The sequence below is a fragment of the Nerophis lumbriciformis genome, linkage group LG10 (assembly GCF_033978685.3).
Source record: "Nerophis lumbriciformis linkage group LG10, RoL_Nlum_v2.1, whole genome shotgun sequence".
NCBI lineage: Eukaryota > Metazoa > Chordata > Actinopteri > Syngnathiformes > Syngnathidae > Nerophis > Nerophis lumbriciformis.
This window is the reverse complement of record NC_084557.2, coordinates 16179381-16199898: the sequence shown is the minus strand read 5'-3', so window position 1 is coordinate 16199898 and position 20518 is coordinate 16179381. Positions and strand designations below refer to the sequence as shown.

At 39.3% G+C, this 20518-nt stretch overlaps 1 protein-coding gene across 1 annotated transcript; it reads left to right on the top strand.

Moving 5' to 3' along the window:
* The first annotated feature begins 68 nt into the window (after nt 1-68).
* Nucleotides 69-18406, top strand: wee2 (WEE2 oocyte meiosis inhibiting kinase). The gene is made up of 12 exons (XM_061970180.2): nt 69-181; nt 5039-5307; nt 5386-5588; nt 8858-8912; nt 9223-9392; nt 12105-12226; nt 12335-12469; nt 13345-13449; nt 13530-13615; nt 13684-13854; nt 13936-14084; nt 18089-18406. Exons 2-12 carry the CDS (start codon nt 5047-5049, stop codon nt 18249-18251), a joined length of 1620 nt encoding a protein of 539 aa, XP_061826164.1. The 5' UTR covers nt 69-181; nt 5039-5046; the 3' UTR covers nt 18252-18406.
* The last annotated feature ends 2112 nt before the right edge of the window (nt 18407-20518 follow it).

The window sequence follows — 20518 nt, the reverse complement described above, 5'->3', positions numbered from 1 at the left end:
AAGTCAACAAATGAGGAGTGACGCAAAAACAATAGAAACGACGAAGGAGAAGGTTTGTCTGACTGAATTGGTCACGTGTCCAATTACACGTTGAGCCGGTGACGTAAATTATTTAAACAGGAAGTCATTTACATATGTGGCGCGAGGTTTCAGCGTGGCGGCTCGGAAAGTGATCTCGTTTGTGAGTATAGTGATTAAAAACATGGAAGTACTTTTGTGCCGTCATTAAATAATATGCAAAATGTAATTGTCTAATTATAAAACGGTTTGGCGCCGGTAAAGGTTTTGTTCCCTGGACTTAATTGAAGTACTTCCGGTATTTGTCCATCTAATAACAGACCGATCTTACAGGTTGTTTTTGCAGTGATTCCAACGTCAAACTTTTCGTTGTCTCTAGTCACCTCCTAGCATGTGTTGGTCGTTTGCTCAACAATTGGCAAGTGTGTGAAATAAATGGTTTGTGTGGTAATGGTGGGCATTACTGCAAATGTTGGTATTGAGCCGATACCAGGTCAATACAGGACCCGTATCGCTCGACCAAGAGTATTTAGATTTGTTAAGATCATTGGGTGCTTAGGCTTTTAATTAGCTGATTATGACTTTGCATTATTTAAATTATATATCACAGCTGAACAAAAATAATATTTTTCTATTAAAATATTGTTTCCTATATTTTCCTGATACAATGTATCAGGGGCGGTTCAAGGCAGACTTGTATGAGGGGGCAGTCAGAAATGTGAAGGGGGCATCATGTATGCATGTTACATCATGTTGCAGCTCATTTTTTCCTGTGCTAATACAGTAGCAACATTGCTGCCTTCTTCGTTGGATTTGGTTGCTAGCTGTGTGTCCAACTCCAACCTGGAGAAGTGGATTGCACTTTGTCAGATCTCTATCTTCACACCTGTACAACTAACACCTTAAGACTGAGCTCCTGCTGGTATAGATCTTAAGGTCAAGGGGAACTGCACTTTTTAAAATAATTTTGCCTATCATTCACAAAACAACCAATGTATTTTTTTAATGCATTCTAACTCGTAAATAAACGCCCATTTATAACAGTCAATGGGAGGTCCTCTATTCCAGTGTTTTTCAACCACTAGTGTGCCGTGAGATACAGTCTGGTGTGCCGTGGGAGATGATCTAATTTCACCTATTTGGGTTAAAAGTATTTTTTGCAAACCAGTTATTATTGTCTGCAAATGATGTGTTGTTGTTGAGTGTCGGTGCTGTCTAGATCTCGGCAGAGTACGGTAACCGTGTGATACTCTTCCATATCAGTAGGTGGCAGCCGGTAGCTAAAAAGGTGTCTAATGCTTAAACCAAAAATTAACAAAAGGTGAGTGCCCCTAAGAAAAGGCATTGAAGCTTAGGGAAGGCTATGCCGATTGAAACTAAAACTGAACTTGCTACAAAGTAAACAAAAACGCAATGCTGGACGACAGCAAAGACTTGCAGTAGAGCAAAGACGGCGTCCACAATGTACATCCGAACATGACATGACAATCAACAATGTCCCCACAAAGAAGAATAACACAAACTGAAATATTCTTGATTGCTAAAACAAAGTAGATGCGGGAAATATCGCTCAAAGAAAGACATGAAACTGCTACAGGAAAATACCAAAAAAAGAGAAAAATCCACCAAAAAAGGAGCACAAGACAAGAACTAAAACACTACACACAGGAAAACCGCAAAAAACTCAAAATAAGTCACGACGTGATGTGACAGTACGTCTACTTTGAGACAAGAGCTATTGTGATGCATGGTTAGTTATGGATTAAAGTCATACCCAACAATTGCGACATTGACTTTTTACTGTCAACTGAGTTTAGTTTTTTAATGATTTCTGCTGGTGGTGTGCCTCCAGATTTTTTCAACGTAAAAAATGTGCCTTGGCTTAAAAAAAGGTTGAAAAACACTGCTTTATTCCATCCATAAATCCCTCTTAAAACATTAAAAAAGCTTCAACAATACTCTTATTTACAAATGTCTTGACTTGAATGTTAAGTATTTTTGATATATATTTTTATTATTAGGGCTAACCCAAAATAACTATTTTTAGCGGCGCCGTGATCATAGGGGGCTAACGGCTTGTGCTGGCTGTATTGATATCAGGGGGTTGGGAGCTGCCTTCATGCCTCAAAGTTGATTCTAGAACACAAATAATGCCTCTCACCTGGATAGTAGAAAGATGATGACATAATGTAGTGAGTTGGTCTACTCTGGCATCCAGTGTCGACCCAACAATGGCGAGAAAGACATAAAGATGTTTGATCTGTGCTTTGTTCCGTCCCCCTGTCTTCTTCGCAAGGATTCTGAGTCAGTCCTCAAATAAATGGGAATATATAAACATTTATCAGTCGGCATCCTCATGACCGCAGACCTTGTACAGTAAGTGATGTTTTATTATGTTTGGCTCTCATAAAGTCTGCAGTGAGTCGTAATCAGTGAAGTTGTGGAAAGAAAAAGCAACATTGTGATGCGTTTTTTTAATTAATGCACCGCCAAATGCTTAAAAATGACAAATACGTAAATATGACATGTTATTATGAACGTGCCTGTCATTACATTACATATATACTTACATCATGTATATAAAAACTTAATGGTGGTGTTTGGATATTTTATAGAGTGCTTTATGGGAAGAATAGAGCGACTCCATTTGGCACCATTGTATTGACTTTTGATCGCATTTATTTACTAATTTGAATGCATGAAAGAGAAAAACACGTTTTCTTGTCTCACATAAGGATTATAAATGATGGGCAAAATTCCAAAAAAAGTGCAGTTCACCTTTAAAGTCACTGAGGTAAAAATGTGTCTTCACTTTCTTTCAGGTGTTCACATGTTATGACATAGAACATGTTAAATCCATACATTGTTGTTTTGGCGCCACAGGAGAAAATTCAACTCCGTTGTCTCACAAGGAAAAGCATCGCTAACCCCTACCCACTATTGTATGTACACTGTTAAAGAGCTGGGATTGGCTATAGTCCCACTCATCTACAAGACTAAATTGAATATGATATGAAGATTTTGTTTTTTGTTTCGTTTTTATTCGTTGACGCTGGTTTACCGAGGGGTGTGTGTGTCTGTGGGAGACCTAACTCCCAAGATATGCTCTTACAATAATAATAATATAATAATGATGTATTATTATGAATCGTATTACCCACTGATGATAATTCTAGGTGAATCGCATCTCTACTTTACACTCTGAAATAAAGAAAAACTTGACAGGTTTATAATTTGAATGACAATTAACTTCACATTCTGGCCACTTTATATTGAATTTTGGGCCATTTTTTGGAAAACAGGTTTATTCAAGGAGAGGTTTATCTAGATATGTTCTATATATATTACCCCATCTTAAAGTTTTGTTTTTTTAAACTAGCTTCGACAAAACCTATGCAATCATTAGTTTTTAGTGCATGTAAACATACCAAGTGTGTGTTTGGGGCGGTGACTTTAGGGTTTAGGGCGGGATAAGAGTCTTGTGTACAGGGGCCCAGAGTTTGGTGCTACAGACCTGTGTCCAAAACGTTATTCTCGACTTTGTAAACAATACATATATACAGTGCATCTGGAAAGTATTCACAGCGCTTCACTTTTTCCACATTTTATGTTACAGCCTTATTCCAAAATGGCATAAATACATTTTTGTCCTAAAAATTTTACACATAATAACCCATAATGTCAATATGAATAGTATTTGTTTTTATTAAACATGTTGAACATTTTAAGAAAATAAACAAAATAACCACATGTATTCACAGCCTTTGTTCAATACTCTTGATGCACCTTTGGCAGCAATTACAGCCTCAAGTATTTTTTAATACAATGCCACAAGCTTGGCACATCTATCTTTGGGCAGTTTCGCCCATTCCTCTTTGCAGAACCTCTTAAACTTCATCAGGTTGGATGAGAAGTGTTTGGTTTTCATCCAGAATGTTTCTGTACATTGCTGCATTCATCTTAGTCTAGTCAGGAAGGTGACTAAGGAACCCAGTGGTCACTCTGTCAGAGCTGCAGCATCACTCTGTTGAGGGAGGAGAACCATCTCTGCAGCAATCCACCAATCAAGCCTGCATGGCACAGTGGCCAGATGGAAGCCATTTCTTACTAAAAAAAAAAATAGCCAAAATGCACCAGAGAGACTCTGAGACCATGAGAAACGGAATTCTCTGGTCTGATTAAACAAAGATTGAACTGAATGTCAGTCATTCTGTTGAGAGGAAACCAGACACCGCTAATTACCAGGCCAATGCCATCCCTACAGTGAAACATGGTGGTGGCAGCATCATGATGTGGGGGTGTTTTTCAGCGGCAGAAGCCGGAACACTAGTCAGGCTAGAGGAAAAGCTGAATGCAGCAATGTGATAAAATATCCTGGATGAAAACCAATGCTTTACATGCAATCTGATGAAGCTTGAAAGGTGCTCCAAAGAGGAATGGGCAAAACTGCCCAAAGATAGGTGTGCCAAGCTTGTGGCATCGTATTCCAAAAGCTTTGAGGCTGTAATTGCTGCCAAAGGTGCATCGCCAAAGTATTGAGCAAATGCTGCGATTACTTATGTACATTTGATTTTTTTTTTAATACATTTGCAATAAAAAAATTTTTTTTCACATTGTCATTATGGGGTATTGTCTGTAGAATGTTGAGGACAAAAATAAGTTATTGTATTGTGCAATAATGCTGTAAGTTTGTAACATAACATGTGGAAAGAGTGAAGCGCTGTGAATACATTCCATATTCTGTATAACAATATGAAATAAACTAAAAAAGACAGATGTTTGTAAAAATAAACAAAGAAAACTGACATATCATCACACTAGTATCGCTCATATCTTGATACTACCTCTAATACAGCCTGAACAGTCCAGTTGTGATCGATTCAATGCCTTGATGATAAATATGACCTGAATAAATGACAATATTAATATACAATAGATGTATGGATCTATTTGCCCGCCAAAAGTTATGTAGATTAATTAGGTCAGTCAAACCTGAAGTTAATCTCTCTCCATACTGAAGGTCCCAGCATGGCGATGTTGTTTGACGATATCTCAGAGAGGCTGGTCTTCTCCAGCTGTGGAGAAGAAAGCAGCAGCAGCAGCAGCGACAACTCCGATGACTGCACCTCCAGACTGCAAAGCCCCAGCAGCTCCGTGTGCAGAACACCCAGGGTGCACCGCCACCGCAGTCGAAGCTACGCTTTGTCGTCCCCTTTACGTTGCACCACCCCCATACCTTACGCCTCCTGGAAGAAACTGAGGGTCTGTGACTCCCCAAGCACCCCCAAGGTAGGGGCGTCTCTCTGGTGACATTCTAATACATAAACAATAATCCGAAATGTTTTTTTATTTCGGTCTTTGCTGCAGAGTCTGTTGTTCAAGTCCTCTCAGCCTTATTCCACCACAAAGATAAATCCAAGGATGTGGCGTTCCTCCTCAGTAGCGGCAAACCTGTTCCAGGCGCCTTCAGTCAACGTGAACCCTTTCACTCCCAACTCCGAGGACAGGAGCAGCGAGCAGCAGTGGAAGCGGAGCTGCAGGAGCGACAGTTATGAGGATTATGGACGCAGGTAAAGTACAAGCATGTGATAGTGTGCACCTGGGCTTTTTGTGGCCATAAACAGTATTTTGTCTGTGGGCCCATTTCTGCTTAACATATAGATTCCTTTCTTTCGTGAAGACAAGAATATAAGTCGGTGTATTACCTGATTCTGATGACTTGCATTGATTGGAATCAGGATTCACAGTAGTGCTGACAACTTCCACATTTTCGATTTTACATTGTGGAGGAGAAGAAAAGTCCTCCTTTCTGTTCAATACCACATTAAAGTGGTTGGTTTTGGCATCTTGTTTGTCCAACTTCCATATTCATTTTTATACACTTTACAATAAATACATTGACGGCAAACTTGCTCGCTTGTTTGTGCTAGCTTTCGAAGACTCTTATTTTGTTAGCGCAGGCAGGATGGAGCAGCACTTTTATTGTGACGACAGTTACTGTGCAGTCAGTCTTTAGGCTTATAACGGGAGGTACGGTTGAAATAAAAAGTGTTTCTCGCTTTCCTGACGGTCTTTTTTTTCCTTCACACTGAGCTTGCAGCAGCCAGTGTCATCTCACAAGATCCTCAGGTGCCGCGAATGTCAATCAAGTGACGGAAGTGATGTCATAGTGAATATTTCTGATCGCTAATTTTTAGCTCTATTTTTTCAATGCCTGGCTGGCGGTCGACTGACACACCCTCTGCGATTGACCGGTAGCTTGCGATTGACGTAGTGGGCACCCCTGCACAAGGGACTATATAGCCGGTTGCAGCTTAGTGAGTATGGTAATAGTTGTTTGCTTTGACGTTTGGGGATTGGAAAAGTGACTATGTGGGGGTTATTTAATGTCTAGAGCAGTGGTTCCTAACCTTGTTGGAAGTACCGAACCCCACCAGTTTTATATGCGCATTCACCAAACCCTTCTTTGGTGAAAAATAAAATGTTTTTTTCTTAATTTAATCTTAATTTATAAATATTAATCATGAAATTATTATATTAAAGAAATACTAATAAATATATATTTTACAAACAAAGTTACAGGAATGTACACATGATCCCATGTTTACATCTCATTGTGCAACATGTGAATGTTTTAGTGGGAACTACCGGTAAATGCGATATCTGAAAGGGGTACAAATTATTTCCAAAGCAGGAACCCCACCCAGACATACAATACTAGTGCACAGCTCATAAAAAACAATATTTTTTGTTATTGTTGTTGTAAGTGGGCCAAAACACTTATTAGAAAATAATCTAATGGAAATGACTGCTGTCATTTGATTATAATAATAAAACATTTAACTTGTTATTTAGTCAGGTTTGGGACAGGTGTGCTGCTGGTGTGGCCACAGTGTATGTGCACGTATGACGTCGCTCACACTCAAGGAGTTTTTACGTTTGCTCACGCATATGGAAAATTAGAGGGAACATTGTTTGGGGGTATCCATAATACGTCGATAGGGAGAAGTTTTTATTTACACGATGAGTCGGGTGTGTCTTGACCTCCGCACCGGAGGCTCCGCCGAACCCCTGAGGCCGACTCACCGAACCCCTAGGGTTCGATCGAACCCAGGTTAAGAACCACTAGTCTAGAGTGATTTCTTAATGTTAAAAACCATATTTAGAAAGTTTAAAAGTTTTATGTTCTATCCATGAAAAGTAATTTATTAATAATTCCTTCTTAATGGAATTTGATTTACCACGGCCAGGCCTGCAACCAGTTATTAATGAGGGTTTATTTGTGGTGAGTGCAATATCTACCCTCTTTTATTACATACAATTGTTTGAACAAAACAAACTCAATTGCTGAGTTGCAATCTCGTGACTGAGGAGCACTTTTGGGTTTCAGGCGATGGTCTAGAGTCCCTGTAGACTATTGTTTATTTATCTGAATCAGTGCAAATTTTGGCGTATTTTGATAGGTTTTGAGGCAAATATACAAGCGGTCATAAAACAATATTTAAAATGTGATGGAGTGGATTTATACACTTTTAAGAATAATTTTTGAAAGATTCAAATCATTTATCTTCATCAAGATGTTACCGCTCGCTTTGACTTTACTTCCTTCGACACTTACAAGGACTTAAAGAAGAAAAGTTGGCGGCACATCGTAAATTTACATCTGGAGGGGTCCACAAATTGAGCATTAATCCGTGAAAGACAATGTTGGATTTATTTGTGCATCCCCAAGTAACGTATTTGATTGACATAACGCATGCCGTGCTGCTGTGATCGTGACGCTAATGAGAGAAAGGATACGTTGTTTGCAGTTGATTTCCTGCTATGAATAATTAGCCTCATCTTCAATTCATGTCTGCTGTAGTTTTTATGGTGTGAAGTATATATTTTGTCTCACTATTTAGCTATTGATGTCCCTGTTGTTCCGCAATATTTGCTAGTTATATCAAGATTCAGTCGCTGCTGTTGAGCCTATGAGAGAAGCACTTGGCTTTCCAGCACAACAACAAAGCTTTTAGTTTCGGTTATGAAAATCAACAACGAAAATACGGTGGATTGGACCAACAATTACAATATTCATTAATAGGACTTTGCACAAATAGGTTTTCGTAGTTATATTTAGGTATAGCAACCTCAAAAGAACACAAACTAATGTGATTTATCGTCCTTTTTTTACGTTTAGTTCTGCTCTCAAACACTACTATAGTACAGAAAGTTTCTCAAACAAATCAAATGTTCAAACAAACATTTTACAAATTGATCGTTGCAGACACAAGCATGTCCGATTGTATTCCACAAGATGATGAAAGTGATATTTTTAAAAGCAATTTCCTTCGATTCACTTCCTTTTTTCCCTGACTTCATTACCTCCTATGAACGACTTATTTCTTTATTTTCTGTAATGGCGGTGATTAAGATTAGCTTAAGGGAGCATCTCCACACTGTATGGAGACAGAATTAGCTGCGAGCCGCTTGTGAACCGTGGGACTACAATTGAATAGTTGGCCAGAAGGAGTCCGCGTTTGTGATCACCATTTCCGATTAATGCTGATCATACTTTTTCACGAAAATTGGCTAATTCTGATTGATCGGCTCATCCCTGAAAACACTCAGCTATAACATAATAAATATCGGAATTAGAAATAAATAATTCCGAAATGAAACTGTCATTTCTACATTTTTACACTTATGTGACAAAAATACACAAGTGTAAAAAAATAAGTTAACTTGTAGAAACCAAAACATTCACTTTGATGATGTACAGTAGTGTGTGTACCTGTACAAGTTTTTAGTGAAAATGTATTAATATAATATTTGAATGTACTATTTTGTCATCCAGGTTGAAGCACAGCCTGATGTCGTCAGAGGAGGATGATGACTTCCTCCCACCAAAGGTAGTTATTTTTATCACTGACTGCTTCTTTTCATCCTTGGCTGCGTCATCCTCTGCTGCCGCCTCCATTCTTTTCTTGTCCAAAATGACAAACGGACACTTCTTCGTCTTCTTCTTCCGGAATTCCTTGAAGGAATCTCTTGACAGATGCGAGCAAAGCTTTTACTAAATCATCCAAAGGAATATATTGACAAAATATGTATTTTCTTATGGCTTTAATCAAACTCAACATCTCATTGTGGTCCACGGAATTTAAAAAAATGGTTTGTCCTTTTGACTGTGTGTGTGTGTGTGTGTGTGTGTGTGTGCAGAGGCAAGCTGTCCAAAATTTCATGCTGTCACGATATGAGAGCGACTTCCTGGAGCTGGAGCGCATCGGCGTGGGCGAGTTTGGGACAGTTTACAAGTGTGTGAAGAGGCTGGATGGTTGCCTGTACGCCATCAAACGATCCCGACGACCCCTAGCAGGCTCCGCCGACGAGTGAGTTGGCAGTTTAACACTGCAAAGACTTAGACTCAAATTGTTTACAGCTCTCTATTAGGTAAAATGTTCCCTTTAAAATCAGATGTGCAAACTTTGAACTTTACAGAAAAATTAAAAGCTGTCGGAGGCCATTTTTATACATTTTATACATTAAAAATAAATAAAATGAATGAAAGTCAATTTAATGTTGGTCAATATATGCTCAGCTATTTAAAATATCCACAGCTTAGCTTTGTGTTATAGGTGACAACTAACGAATGTCCCAATACAATATTGATATTGGACATTGGTCCGATATTATCAAAAAATCAAGTATCGGATCATATCTGATTTTAAAATGTTCGATATAAGCTCCGATGCAAGCAACCCTTAAACCTGGACAGCCAGTTAACATCAAAATGTCCTCTGATTGGCACACAAGGTTGGTCTTTTCTTGTATTTTAGTTGTTTACAAAAGGTAAGCATGGAAGGCTATAGCTACTAGCAGCTACACAACCGCTAAGCAAGCTTGACATACATAATAGTTAATTGAAAAATATCGCAGTCCAAAACACGACAATTGGTCAATATAAAAAAGTATTAAAAAATATCTTTGCATATTACTTGCATATACAAAGTCTCCAAAGTAGAAGCATGTTAGTAAATGGAATTTTGCAGACTTGTCACTGAATAGCGTCAGTTACTACGTGTCGCCAAAAACAAAGTTATAAGTTTAATGTTTTTCCTACCTACCATTGTTGAGTAATTTCACTTGATCAAACCTTATCTAATACTACACAATAATAAAAGTATGTACTATGATTTGTGCTGGTATCGGATTAATATCAGTATCGGCTAATATTCAAGGCTCCAATATTGGTATAGGAAGTGAAAAAGTTGTAATGACAATGCTTATTTGTGTAGTATAATTATTATACTGTACATCTCATTGATAAGGATTTTATTTTTTTTACAATATGCCAATAAAAATAGAACTGTGGGCAGAAAATGGGACCCATTGTTCACTCTTGCTTTAAAGAGGCCGAGAAATAGGTACATTTATGTTAAATTTGCGGTCCCCTCCAAGGTTTGGGTTGAGTTTTTTTCTTGCCCTGAGGTGGGATCTGAGCCGAGGATGTCTTTGTGGCTTGTGCAGCCCTTTGAGACACTTGTGATTTAGGGCTATATAAGTAAACATTGATTGATTGATTGATAAATTTAGTGGAAAAACTGCTAGTAAGAGGCAGCTAACAATGGAGAAGGAGTCATCTACTTTACCTATAAAGCCCTTCAAAAAAACATCCAGAAACATCCAACAGGGTTTCAAGCAGTATTTGTATAATGTAGTAACAGGCACATTAATGATAACATGTAATATTTACTGTATTTTTGTCATTTTAAGCATTGCTGGAACTTCTCTCCTGAGTGCACTGATTTCACAGAGCACATAGCAAAAACAAGATAAATAACACTTCCTGTGTTTGCTTCCTCTGTCAGAGCTTTGGAGCATTATCATATAGCACTATTGATGAACGTTTAAAATGAAAACATTAAACCGCTTTAAGTGGGATGCCAACTGATATGATGGTTGTATCTTTCAGCAATTGCGCGCTCTTTAACCTGCTAAATTCAGAATAATCCTCACTATTCAGATACACAATGTTTCCTAGCGATGGTCTTATGCTATGTTCCATATCTTAAGAGCCATATAGTAATAAGTTGGTAGCGTGTCATAATGTGACAATTTTCAAAGTTGACCAACTTCTAAGTTTGGTGCCACATTTTTCAACTATACAGGTGGGTGGCATGAATAATTTAGCATGAACTTTTCCTAACTCGACAGCAGAAGAAGCTCAAGCTCCTTCTTTATTTTATAGCAGGTTGCCACCAACGTTATTGGCAGCTTAAGCTAGCCAGTAGCAAGCTGGCTACTCGCTAGTGGTCAGAGGAGCTGTATGAGCAAGACGATGTCACAACGCTAGAAAAGTAGTTCCTGTGTTTTCTTACAATAACCGTGTCTCTATAGCTTGGTTAATATGCAGGTCACGGCATGTAAATGGAGAGTTGTTGGCGGTTTTTGGATGTTTTTTAGAGCGCTTCATAGGCGGAATAGATTAATCTCATTTAATTTGTTTTTACTAGCAGTTTTTCCACTATTTAGAACACATAAAAGGGAAAGATGTGTATGTTCTTGTCTCAGATAAGGAGTGTGGATGATGGGCAAAATAAAAATAAAAAAGTCCAGTTTTCCTTTGAGGCAAGTCCACAAATATTTGCCTACTGTATGTGCTTGATGTCGTGCCTCAATCATCGGATTTGTAGTCAACTTGAATAAGTAAACGCTACGCCCCAAACAGAGTCCTAAAGGGAGGAAAAATACAAAACAAGTGGTGCCACTAAGCGGCAGTAAATACATTATTTTATTGTGACATCCGATTGTCTCCATAAACCACCTCCAAGATGTTTTGCGCCAATGAGATGCTCACTTGTAGTACACTTTCCCACCACTTGTAGGAGTAATGCCAGATTGGATAATATTAATTTGGAAATTATATAAGGCTTTATGTTCATTTGCACTTTAATTTTTAGTAGATTAAATACAGTTGTTGAAAACAAGTATAATAAAAGATGACTAATTCAGTGGTATTTAAATGGGCCCAGGACCCTCTGTACTAATGTGTCCTGTGATTGGCTACTGACCGGTCCATTTCTTGTCCATTGTCCTCTTAGGAAGCTTGCACTGAAGGAAGTTTACGCACATGCAGTTCTTGGCCATCATCCCCATGTTGTTCGCTATTACTCCGCCTGGGCTGAGGAAGACCACATGATTATTCAGAATGAATACTGTAACGGTAGGCAGACAACAGCAACATTTTTTTTTTCTTTTTTCTTATTTTCTTTTTTACACGCAGGACGAATATATGCAGTTTTAATGATTTCATATTTTGTGTGCGAGCCAGGTGGAAGTCTGAGTGATGTCATCCGGGCAAAGGAGATGTTTTCAGAAGCAGAGCTGAAAGATTTGATACTACAAGTGTCTTTGGGTCTGAAGTACATTCATAGTTTAGGACTTGTGCACCTGGACATCAAACCAAGTGAGTCTGTTTCTTCCAACTTGTTCCAGGGTGTTTTTTTGTTTGAACATTCATTTTAGTGCAGATCTGGATCAGGGTGCATGAAAATAGGACTTGATTTTTACACATTCTTTCATTTCTCAGTGATGCATTTTAATGGGACAATACCGGTAAGTCCTATTCGAGAGATCAAGATTTTGCTGTAAATTATTCCAGATTTGTCTTCACTAATTATGCAAGACATACCCAATAGTTTCTCTCTCCAGGATTTGTAAAAGTCAAAGGACAATAATATAGTAATTTTAAAAGACAAATAGGAATATGTACGTACTCCAGGGTTTCCCCTAGATTGCCACGATATACCTGGCGGTGGGGGCATGGTCAATATGACATCATATATGACATGATCATTTTGAATTGCATTGACTTTTCTTTAAAAAGGCTAAACAAATGTTTATGTACATTTAAAAATAAATATTAATATTATTTAATACCATTAACAATATTAATATTAACACCCATACGTTTTCTACCGCTTGTCCCTCTCTGGGTCGCGGGGGGTGCTGGAGCATATCTCGGCTGCATTTGGGCGGAAGGCGTGGTACACCCTGGACAAGTCGCCACCTCATCGCAGGGCCAACACAGATAGACAAACAATTTTTTTCTTATTTGATCAGAATCATAATCAGCTTTAACAATGAATTTGACTGGGTTGAATTGGCGGGATCACGACATCAGGAATTCCTTTTGTCATTACATATGCTCACTTTAATTGACATACATAGTGCACAGGTGTACGTAACACTGGTAACCTTGCACAAACGTGTGTATACAATTTGACAATAGCAGCCGATAGCTCATCTGCTCTGAATATACTGTATCAAATGTACTTTCAGGTAATATATTCATTTGTCAGCGCTCAGTCTCAAGCGCAGCGGGTGAAGGCGAGAGTGAGGAAGAGGATGAACGAAGCCATCCAGCAGGAGTCGTATACAAAATTGGTATGTTTGTATTTGGTGGATAAATGGTATGCGTAAAAGGTTTAGCCGTACCGTTTTTTTTTTTTTTTAAATCCCTCCAGGGGATCTGGGTCATGTGACATCAACCAATAATCCGCAAGTTGAGGAAGGTGACAGCCGCTTTCTGGCCATCGAGGTCCTGCATGAGGTAAAATGGAGCACAGGAAAATGAATATCTCCGAGCTGTAGTTTAAGTGTTTATCTTATGTGCACCAGGATTACAGCAATCTTCCAATGGCGGACATCTTTGCTTTGGGCCTCACAGCTCTGCTGGCTGCAGGCGCCCCGCCGATGCCCCAAAATGGAGAGGAGTGGCACCGCCTCAGAGAGGGGAACGTCCCCATGCTTCCAATGGAGCTCTCTGCTCCCTTCCACAGTCTGATTCAGGTACTCCTCGGTCAACCTTTCTTTCATATGGCAAAACATCACTTGCTCACTCGGATTGAAATTGATCCCTTTTTGGTTTAGTCGTTGTTGAATTCCGACGTGACCAAACGGCCTTCTGCTAAAGAGCTTTGCAAGCACAGCGTCTTAAGACTGGAGAGGACCGGGAGGCTGGCAGCTCAGCTGCGCCAAGAACTCAATGTGGAGAAGTTCAGGACAGCCATGCTTGAAAAGTAAGAGGGCAAAGTCAAATACATTGATTGTGAATGCTGGAGTTACAACTTTGAACAGTAAAGGGCATTGTAACTCCGATTCTTAAAACACCTCCAGCACCTGTGGACTCATTTATAAAAGTGTACATGGATTTGAACTTAAAACATTGAGTAAGCACCAACCTCCGAATATGCATGCACACAAAAACATACGGATTTATAAAAGCACGCTGCTCACTTGTACGAACTCTTCTTATTATAAATGGTAAATAAACGGTAAATGGGTTATACTTGTATAGCGCTTTTCTACCTTCAAGGTACTCAAAGCGCTTTGACACTATTTCCACATTCACCCATTCACACACACATTCACACACTGATGGCGGGAGCTGCCATGTAAGGCCTTAACCACGACCCATCAGGAGCAAGGGTGAAGTGTCTTGCTCAAGGACACAACGGACGTGACGAGGTTGGTAGAAGGTGGGGATTGAACCAGGAACCCTCAGGTTGCTGGCACAGCCACTCTACCAACTGCGTCACGCCGTTATAAATCACACCTGCAGTAAATGGTGCACGGAAGAGTTCCTCACCATTGACCTCTCAAAATCATCAGTAATTTGTCATGGTAATTTGCTAATGAATATGGTCATGAGTCAAAGGATCGCGTGACAGATGGCAATATTTTTAGATTGGTGTTTATTACGCCAAACACCGTAACAAAAATAATTTGAATGTGAATATTTGACCAATCTTTTTTTTAAATGTTTGACCAATCGTAGTGTCCGCTCCACCGTGACTGATTGCGCATTCCATCATTTCCAAGTTACTAGTCACAATTTCAACTGGAACGCCCCTCGAGGTCGGATTTCCGACTTGGGAAATCGGAGCATTTTCGCCACCCCTAAGCTCGTTTCAAAGAAGGCTGCTCTGGGTATAAACATTGATATATGTTTCTATAATATCCATTACTAGCAATTCTAATTTGTTTTTGTTGCACTAAATCAGCCATATGTGTATTGTTGAACATTTATGTATGGTAACGTTACTGTAGCGTAAACTACATTTATTTCATGTTTTAATACGTTCTACATTGCTAGCTCGTGTTTCCTCTTCGACTGTGTTTAAAGTACCAGTAGAGTGGAAAAACAAGTTGACTTTATATGCTTAATAGTTTAATTATATCCATTAATCCATATCCAATTGTATTTACAATCCGCAAAGTGTGTGAAAATATCGTCTAATTATCCCAAAATGCCACAAATTCAGTCAGCCATTTTGAATATTCAGCTCCGATTATCCATCCATCCATTTTCTACCGCTTGTCCCTTTTGGGGTCGCGGGGGGTGCTGGAGCCTATCTCAGCTGCATTCGGGCGGAAGGGGGGGTACGCCCTGGACAAGTCGCCACCTCATAGCAGGGCTGCGAATACCTTCAGCTATTTCTGTAGATTGACGACACTGGACTAACACTTCTGTACTCTGACCATTATATCAAATCAGTCAGACTGGAAATACGCAAAAATGACAAAGACATGTAGAAAGAGATGTGCTGTCTATCAGTTACAATCTTTGTATAAGACATGAACATGTTTTTCTTTTATTATGCATTCTAAGTTGTAAATAAAGTCAGTTAACAATCATGGAGTCAATGGGGGCTCCATTTGCCCACAAAACCCTCTAAATAACCATCCAACAATACTCTCTATACATCTTGTGACCTGAATATTAACCAAATATTAGTAACATTGTTATTATAAGCGCTAACGCAGACGAAGTATTTTTAGTATTGATAACCGAGAGCTAACTATTGTTCATGCTGTACTGGACTCAAGGAGAGACTTTAATGTAATTATAAAATGAAACTAAAGATGGCAGTAATGCATCATGTATGGATGCCCATCCATCCATCCATTTTCTACCGCTTATTCCCTTCGGGGTCGCGGGGGGGCGCTGGAGCCTATCTCAGCTACAAACTTCCGTAAAACTGTCAAGAAGAAAAAGCTGCTCCATCGCATCTCGGCTTGTCAAAGTTATTCTATATTATAAATCATGACAAGTCGCCACCACATCGCAGGGCCAACACAGATAGACAGACAACATTCACACTCACATTCACACACAAGGGCCAATTTAGTGTTGCCAATCAACCTATCCCCAGGTGTACTCCGCCTTCCGCCCGACTGCAGCTGAGATAGGCTGCCAACTTGTTTTTCCACTTTAAAGGTTGCAGAAAGAGTGAATACTTCTCCATAGGTTGTTTGCCAAGTTAGGGGTGGCCATCTTGATTTCCGACCTCGTAACTGGGACGCTCACAACTCGTCTGTGGTCGTTCCCCATGGAAGTATTATTGTAGCAAAATTATTTGCAAACGCGTATTTTAAATCTGTGTGTGTATAAGCTGATTGACATGCGTGTGTACTAATGTGTGTCTGTATACCAATGTGTGTGTATAATCACAGCCGAATGTGTGTTTAAGTTGATTGTATTATTTCTGTGTAAAAAAAAAATTCTCCCTCCATATTATTTCTGTGTAAAAAAAAAAAAAAAAGTATATTCTCTCTCTCTCTCTCTGTGTGTGTGTGTGTGTGTGTGTGTGTGTGTGTGTGTGTGTGTGTGTGTGTGTGTGTGTGTGTGTGTGTGTGTGTGTGTGTGTGTGTGTGTGTGTGTGTGTGTGTGTGTGTGTGTGTGTGTGTTATGCGCATTTAGACGTGTGTGAAGCAGGAACATTTTTTTACATGTGACTTTTGCCACACTTCTGCCGTATACAAGTTGTCTGTGCAACCTACTAAAAAGTCTCAATCAATCAATCTGTACAGCGATTTGAACAAGTAAAAGGATTTGTCTGGAACACCCCCTTGCTGGCGCCTTGCAGCCACTCACACTTGAGTTGCCTTTGAGGCCAAGAATAGACTTTTCATCACTCGCTGTACATAAGTTGGGTTTTTTTTAGCAGTAACTTAGTCTTTAGAAGTATGTTTGTATTCAAATAAGTCATCATGTAATGACAGAGGCTGTCATGATCGCATTTCCTCTGCCAGGGGGGTTGGGCTCTTCCCATATATGAGTGAAGATTCATCACAACCGGTGGAGTAAACGATCATTTCGGCCTTTATCATTACATGATCACTTATTTCAATACAAAAATACTAGTCATCTTTTTATCATTCATGACTTTGCGTGCACTACTAAATGTGACCAATAGGTGTCACTGTTTAATCATTCTTGACTTTGAGTGCACTACTATTATAATGTGACTATTGGGTGTTAAGTTACTGATCATTATATTCAGAATAAAAAAAGACGGGAAATAAGAATAGTTAGAATCAGCTTTATTGGCCAAGTATGCTGACACACAAACAATGCAGGAAACGAAGAATAACGCAACAACTATGAGAGTGCAGTACTGTGGGGGCAAAAAATAACATGACAATTTAAGAAAACTAAATAATACAATTATTCCCTTTTTGGGATGGACTACAGCAAAATAAACAAAAGCAAAAACTACAGGTTCAAGGACTATATACCCTCAGTTTGTAAACATATACATATGAAAATATATTTGTGAAGGGGAAAAAAAACAAAAGAACTATAAAATGTCATCAGGCTAAACCAGTGGTTCGCAAACTTCTTTCACCAAGTACCACCACAGAAAAAAACATGGCTCTCCAATAACCACTACAATGGCCAACATTAAAATGCAGTAGTGTAGTAGGCCTATGTATTAATTAAAAACAAGGCAGGTTTTATTTAACAAGTATATTTTATATTTTTGGCCACTAACATTACACAGTTTGAACAGTAACACTGTTTTAATGTAGGAAAATAAAACACTGTACTTTAATCCATTGATTCTTTGGCGTACCACTCATGGTACACATACCACAGTTTGGAAATCACTGCGCTAAACTACCCATGGTATCGAGAGGGTAGCTCTTTAGATAGATCAGTTTATGGTCATTTAAACCTTTTAGTAAGCATTTTCCCCTGATATGAAGATTATTTTAAATTGCTATGTGATCTTCACAGGGAGCTCCAGGAGGCCCGCGAGGCTGCAGAGTCCCACAAAAGGAGCCCCTTGTCGGGCCTACAGCTTCCTGTCAAGATGGGGTCACTGCCCAAGCTTGGGAGGAGGCTTGTGGGCAGGAAAACGGCACGGTCTATGAGCTTTGGTTGTCCCGGAGTGTATTAAGTGTGGAGAGAAGGAAGTCCTAACTACAATATGAGCTTGTCCACTTTAGTGAGAGCAAAGTTTGTCAGCTTCTGTAAATAAGATGCTATGCAATAGCATGCTTCTTTTATATTCTTTTTAAATGTGAATAAACATTTTAACATTTTTAGCTTTAATGTGATGTCTGTTTCCTTTTAACGTGTACTTTTGGTTTGTTTTAAAAAAAAAAAGCAAGCTATGGTGGGGACTTTCCAATTATCTTACAGAACTCAACTGCGGTTTAGCTTCCTGTTTCACATCTTTCTTTCTTTTTAGTTTATTTCGAACATGAACACATTTACAGCATAATACATCACTCAATTTCATATCATTTCACTTTACATCATGTCCGAAAAGGAGTAGGAAGAAGCAAAGCTTATTTAATCCAACCCCTTTCCCACTTCAGAGCGTTTACAAATATATACGTTCATTTACTGACTTCTTTTTGTAGCACGATTGATTGATTGGTTGAAACTTTTATTAGTAGATTGCAAAGGAAGAGAATACATTTTACACAGTACAGTACATATTCCGTACAATTGACCACTAAATTGTAACACCCGAATAAGTTTTTCAACTTGTTTAGGTTGCTATCAGCATATTGCAGTCATCATACAAATGTATCATCTGAGAAATAGACATTGTAACAGTGTAAGTATCACTTCGTAGGATATGTACAGCGAGCAGTGAACATAGTGAGCTCAGAAAGCATAAGAACAAGTATATACATATGATTATTTACAATCCGGGGAGGTGGGATGTGGTGGGGGGAGGGGGTTAGGTTAGGGTTCAAGCTGCCTGGAGGTGTTCTTTCAGTGCGGTTCTGAAGGAGGAAATAGATGCACTTTCTTTTACACCTATTGGAAGTGCATTCCATATTGATGTGGCATAGAAGGAGAATGAGTTAAGACCCTTAGCTATGCTATGTGAGGTTTTTTCCCTTGGTTCAGCCTTAGACTGATATTTTTTATTCTTTCCCCCTTTCCCAATATCACCTTTTCCCACCTTTTTTAAGGAGCGCCGTAAGTGGCTGATCCTTTGGCGGTCCCGTCTTGTCTCCCTGTAACGTATGTCTGCTCTTAGTGGGACTGTGCCGAAAATGAAATATCAGTTCTGTGTCTTGTACATGTTAAAGAATGGACAATAATAAAGCATCTTGATCTTGATCTTTGTTAGACCCACTTTAATAGTGAAGTCACAATGACATCCATGAACGATTAATACAGCAGTTTTTGTAATAGATAATTAAGTCAGTCATTATACACGCTGTATCGATCAGTTGTGGTGAAGAAGGAGCTGTGCCATGAAGGCAAAGCTCTCAATTTACCGGTCAATCTATGTTCCCATCCACACCTATGGTCATGAGCTTTGGGTTATGACCGAAAGGACAAGATCACGGGGACAAGCGGCCGAATTGAGCTTCCTCCGCCGGGTGGCAGGGCTCTCCCTTAGAGATAGGGTGAGAAGCTCTGCCATCCGGGAGAAGCTGAAAGTAAAGCAGCTGCTCCTCCACATCGAGAGGAGCCAGATGAGGTGGTTCGGGCATCTGGTCAGGATGCCACCCGAACGCCTCCCTAGGGAGGCCACGGGGAAGACCCAGGACACGTTGGGAAGACTATGGCCTGGGAACGCCTCGAGATCCCCCGGGAAGAGCTGGACGAAGTGGCTGCGGAGAGGAAAGTCTGGGCTTCCCTGCTTAGGCTGCTGCCCCCGCGACCCGACCTTGGATAAGCGGAAGATGGATGGATGGATGGATTATACACATACTGAGATGCATATCTTATTTTCAATAAGGTTGAAAGTGTTTCTCATAATTATTCTTCTTTGTACTTTGTAAGCACTATTAATTTGAACAACCTCTTAAACTGGATCATATCAGTACATTGTTAAACTTCTTTACTTAATCCATTCCATAATTGAATTCCACATACTGATATGCTAAAGATTCAAAGTGTGCATACAAATGTTTTAAATTACATTTTCCCTTAGGTTATATTTCTCCTCTTTAGTAGAGAAGAGAAGATAATCTACTTTGTGTTCATATACTTGTTTTTTTTTTTTTGATTGATTGATTGAAACTTTTATTAGTCGATTGTAGAGTACATATTCCGTACAAATGACCACTAAATGGTAACACCCGAATAAGTTTTTCAACTTGTTTAAGTCCATCCATTTTCTACCGCTTATTCCCTTCGGGGTCGCAAGGGGGGGCGCTGGAGCCTACCTCAGCTACAATCGGGCGGAAGGCG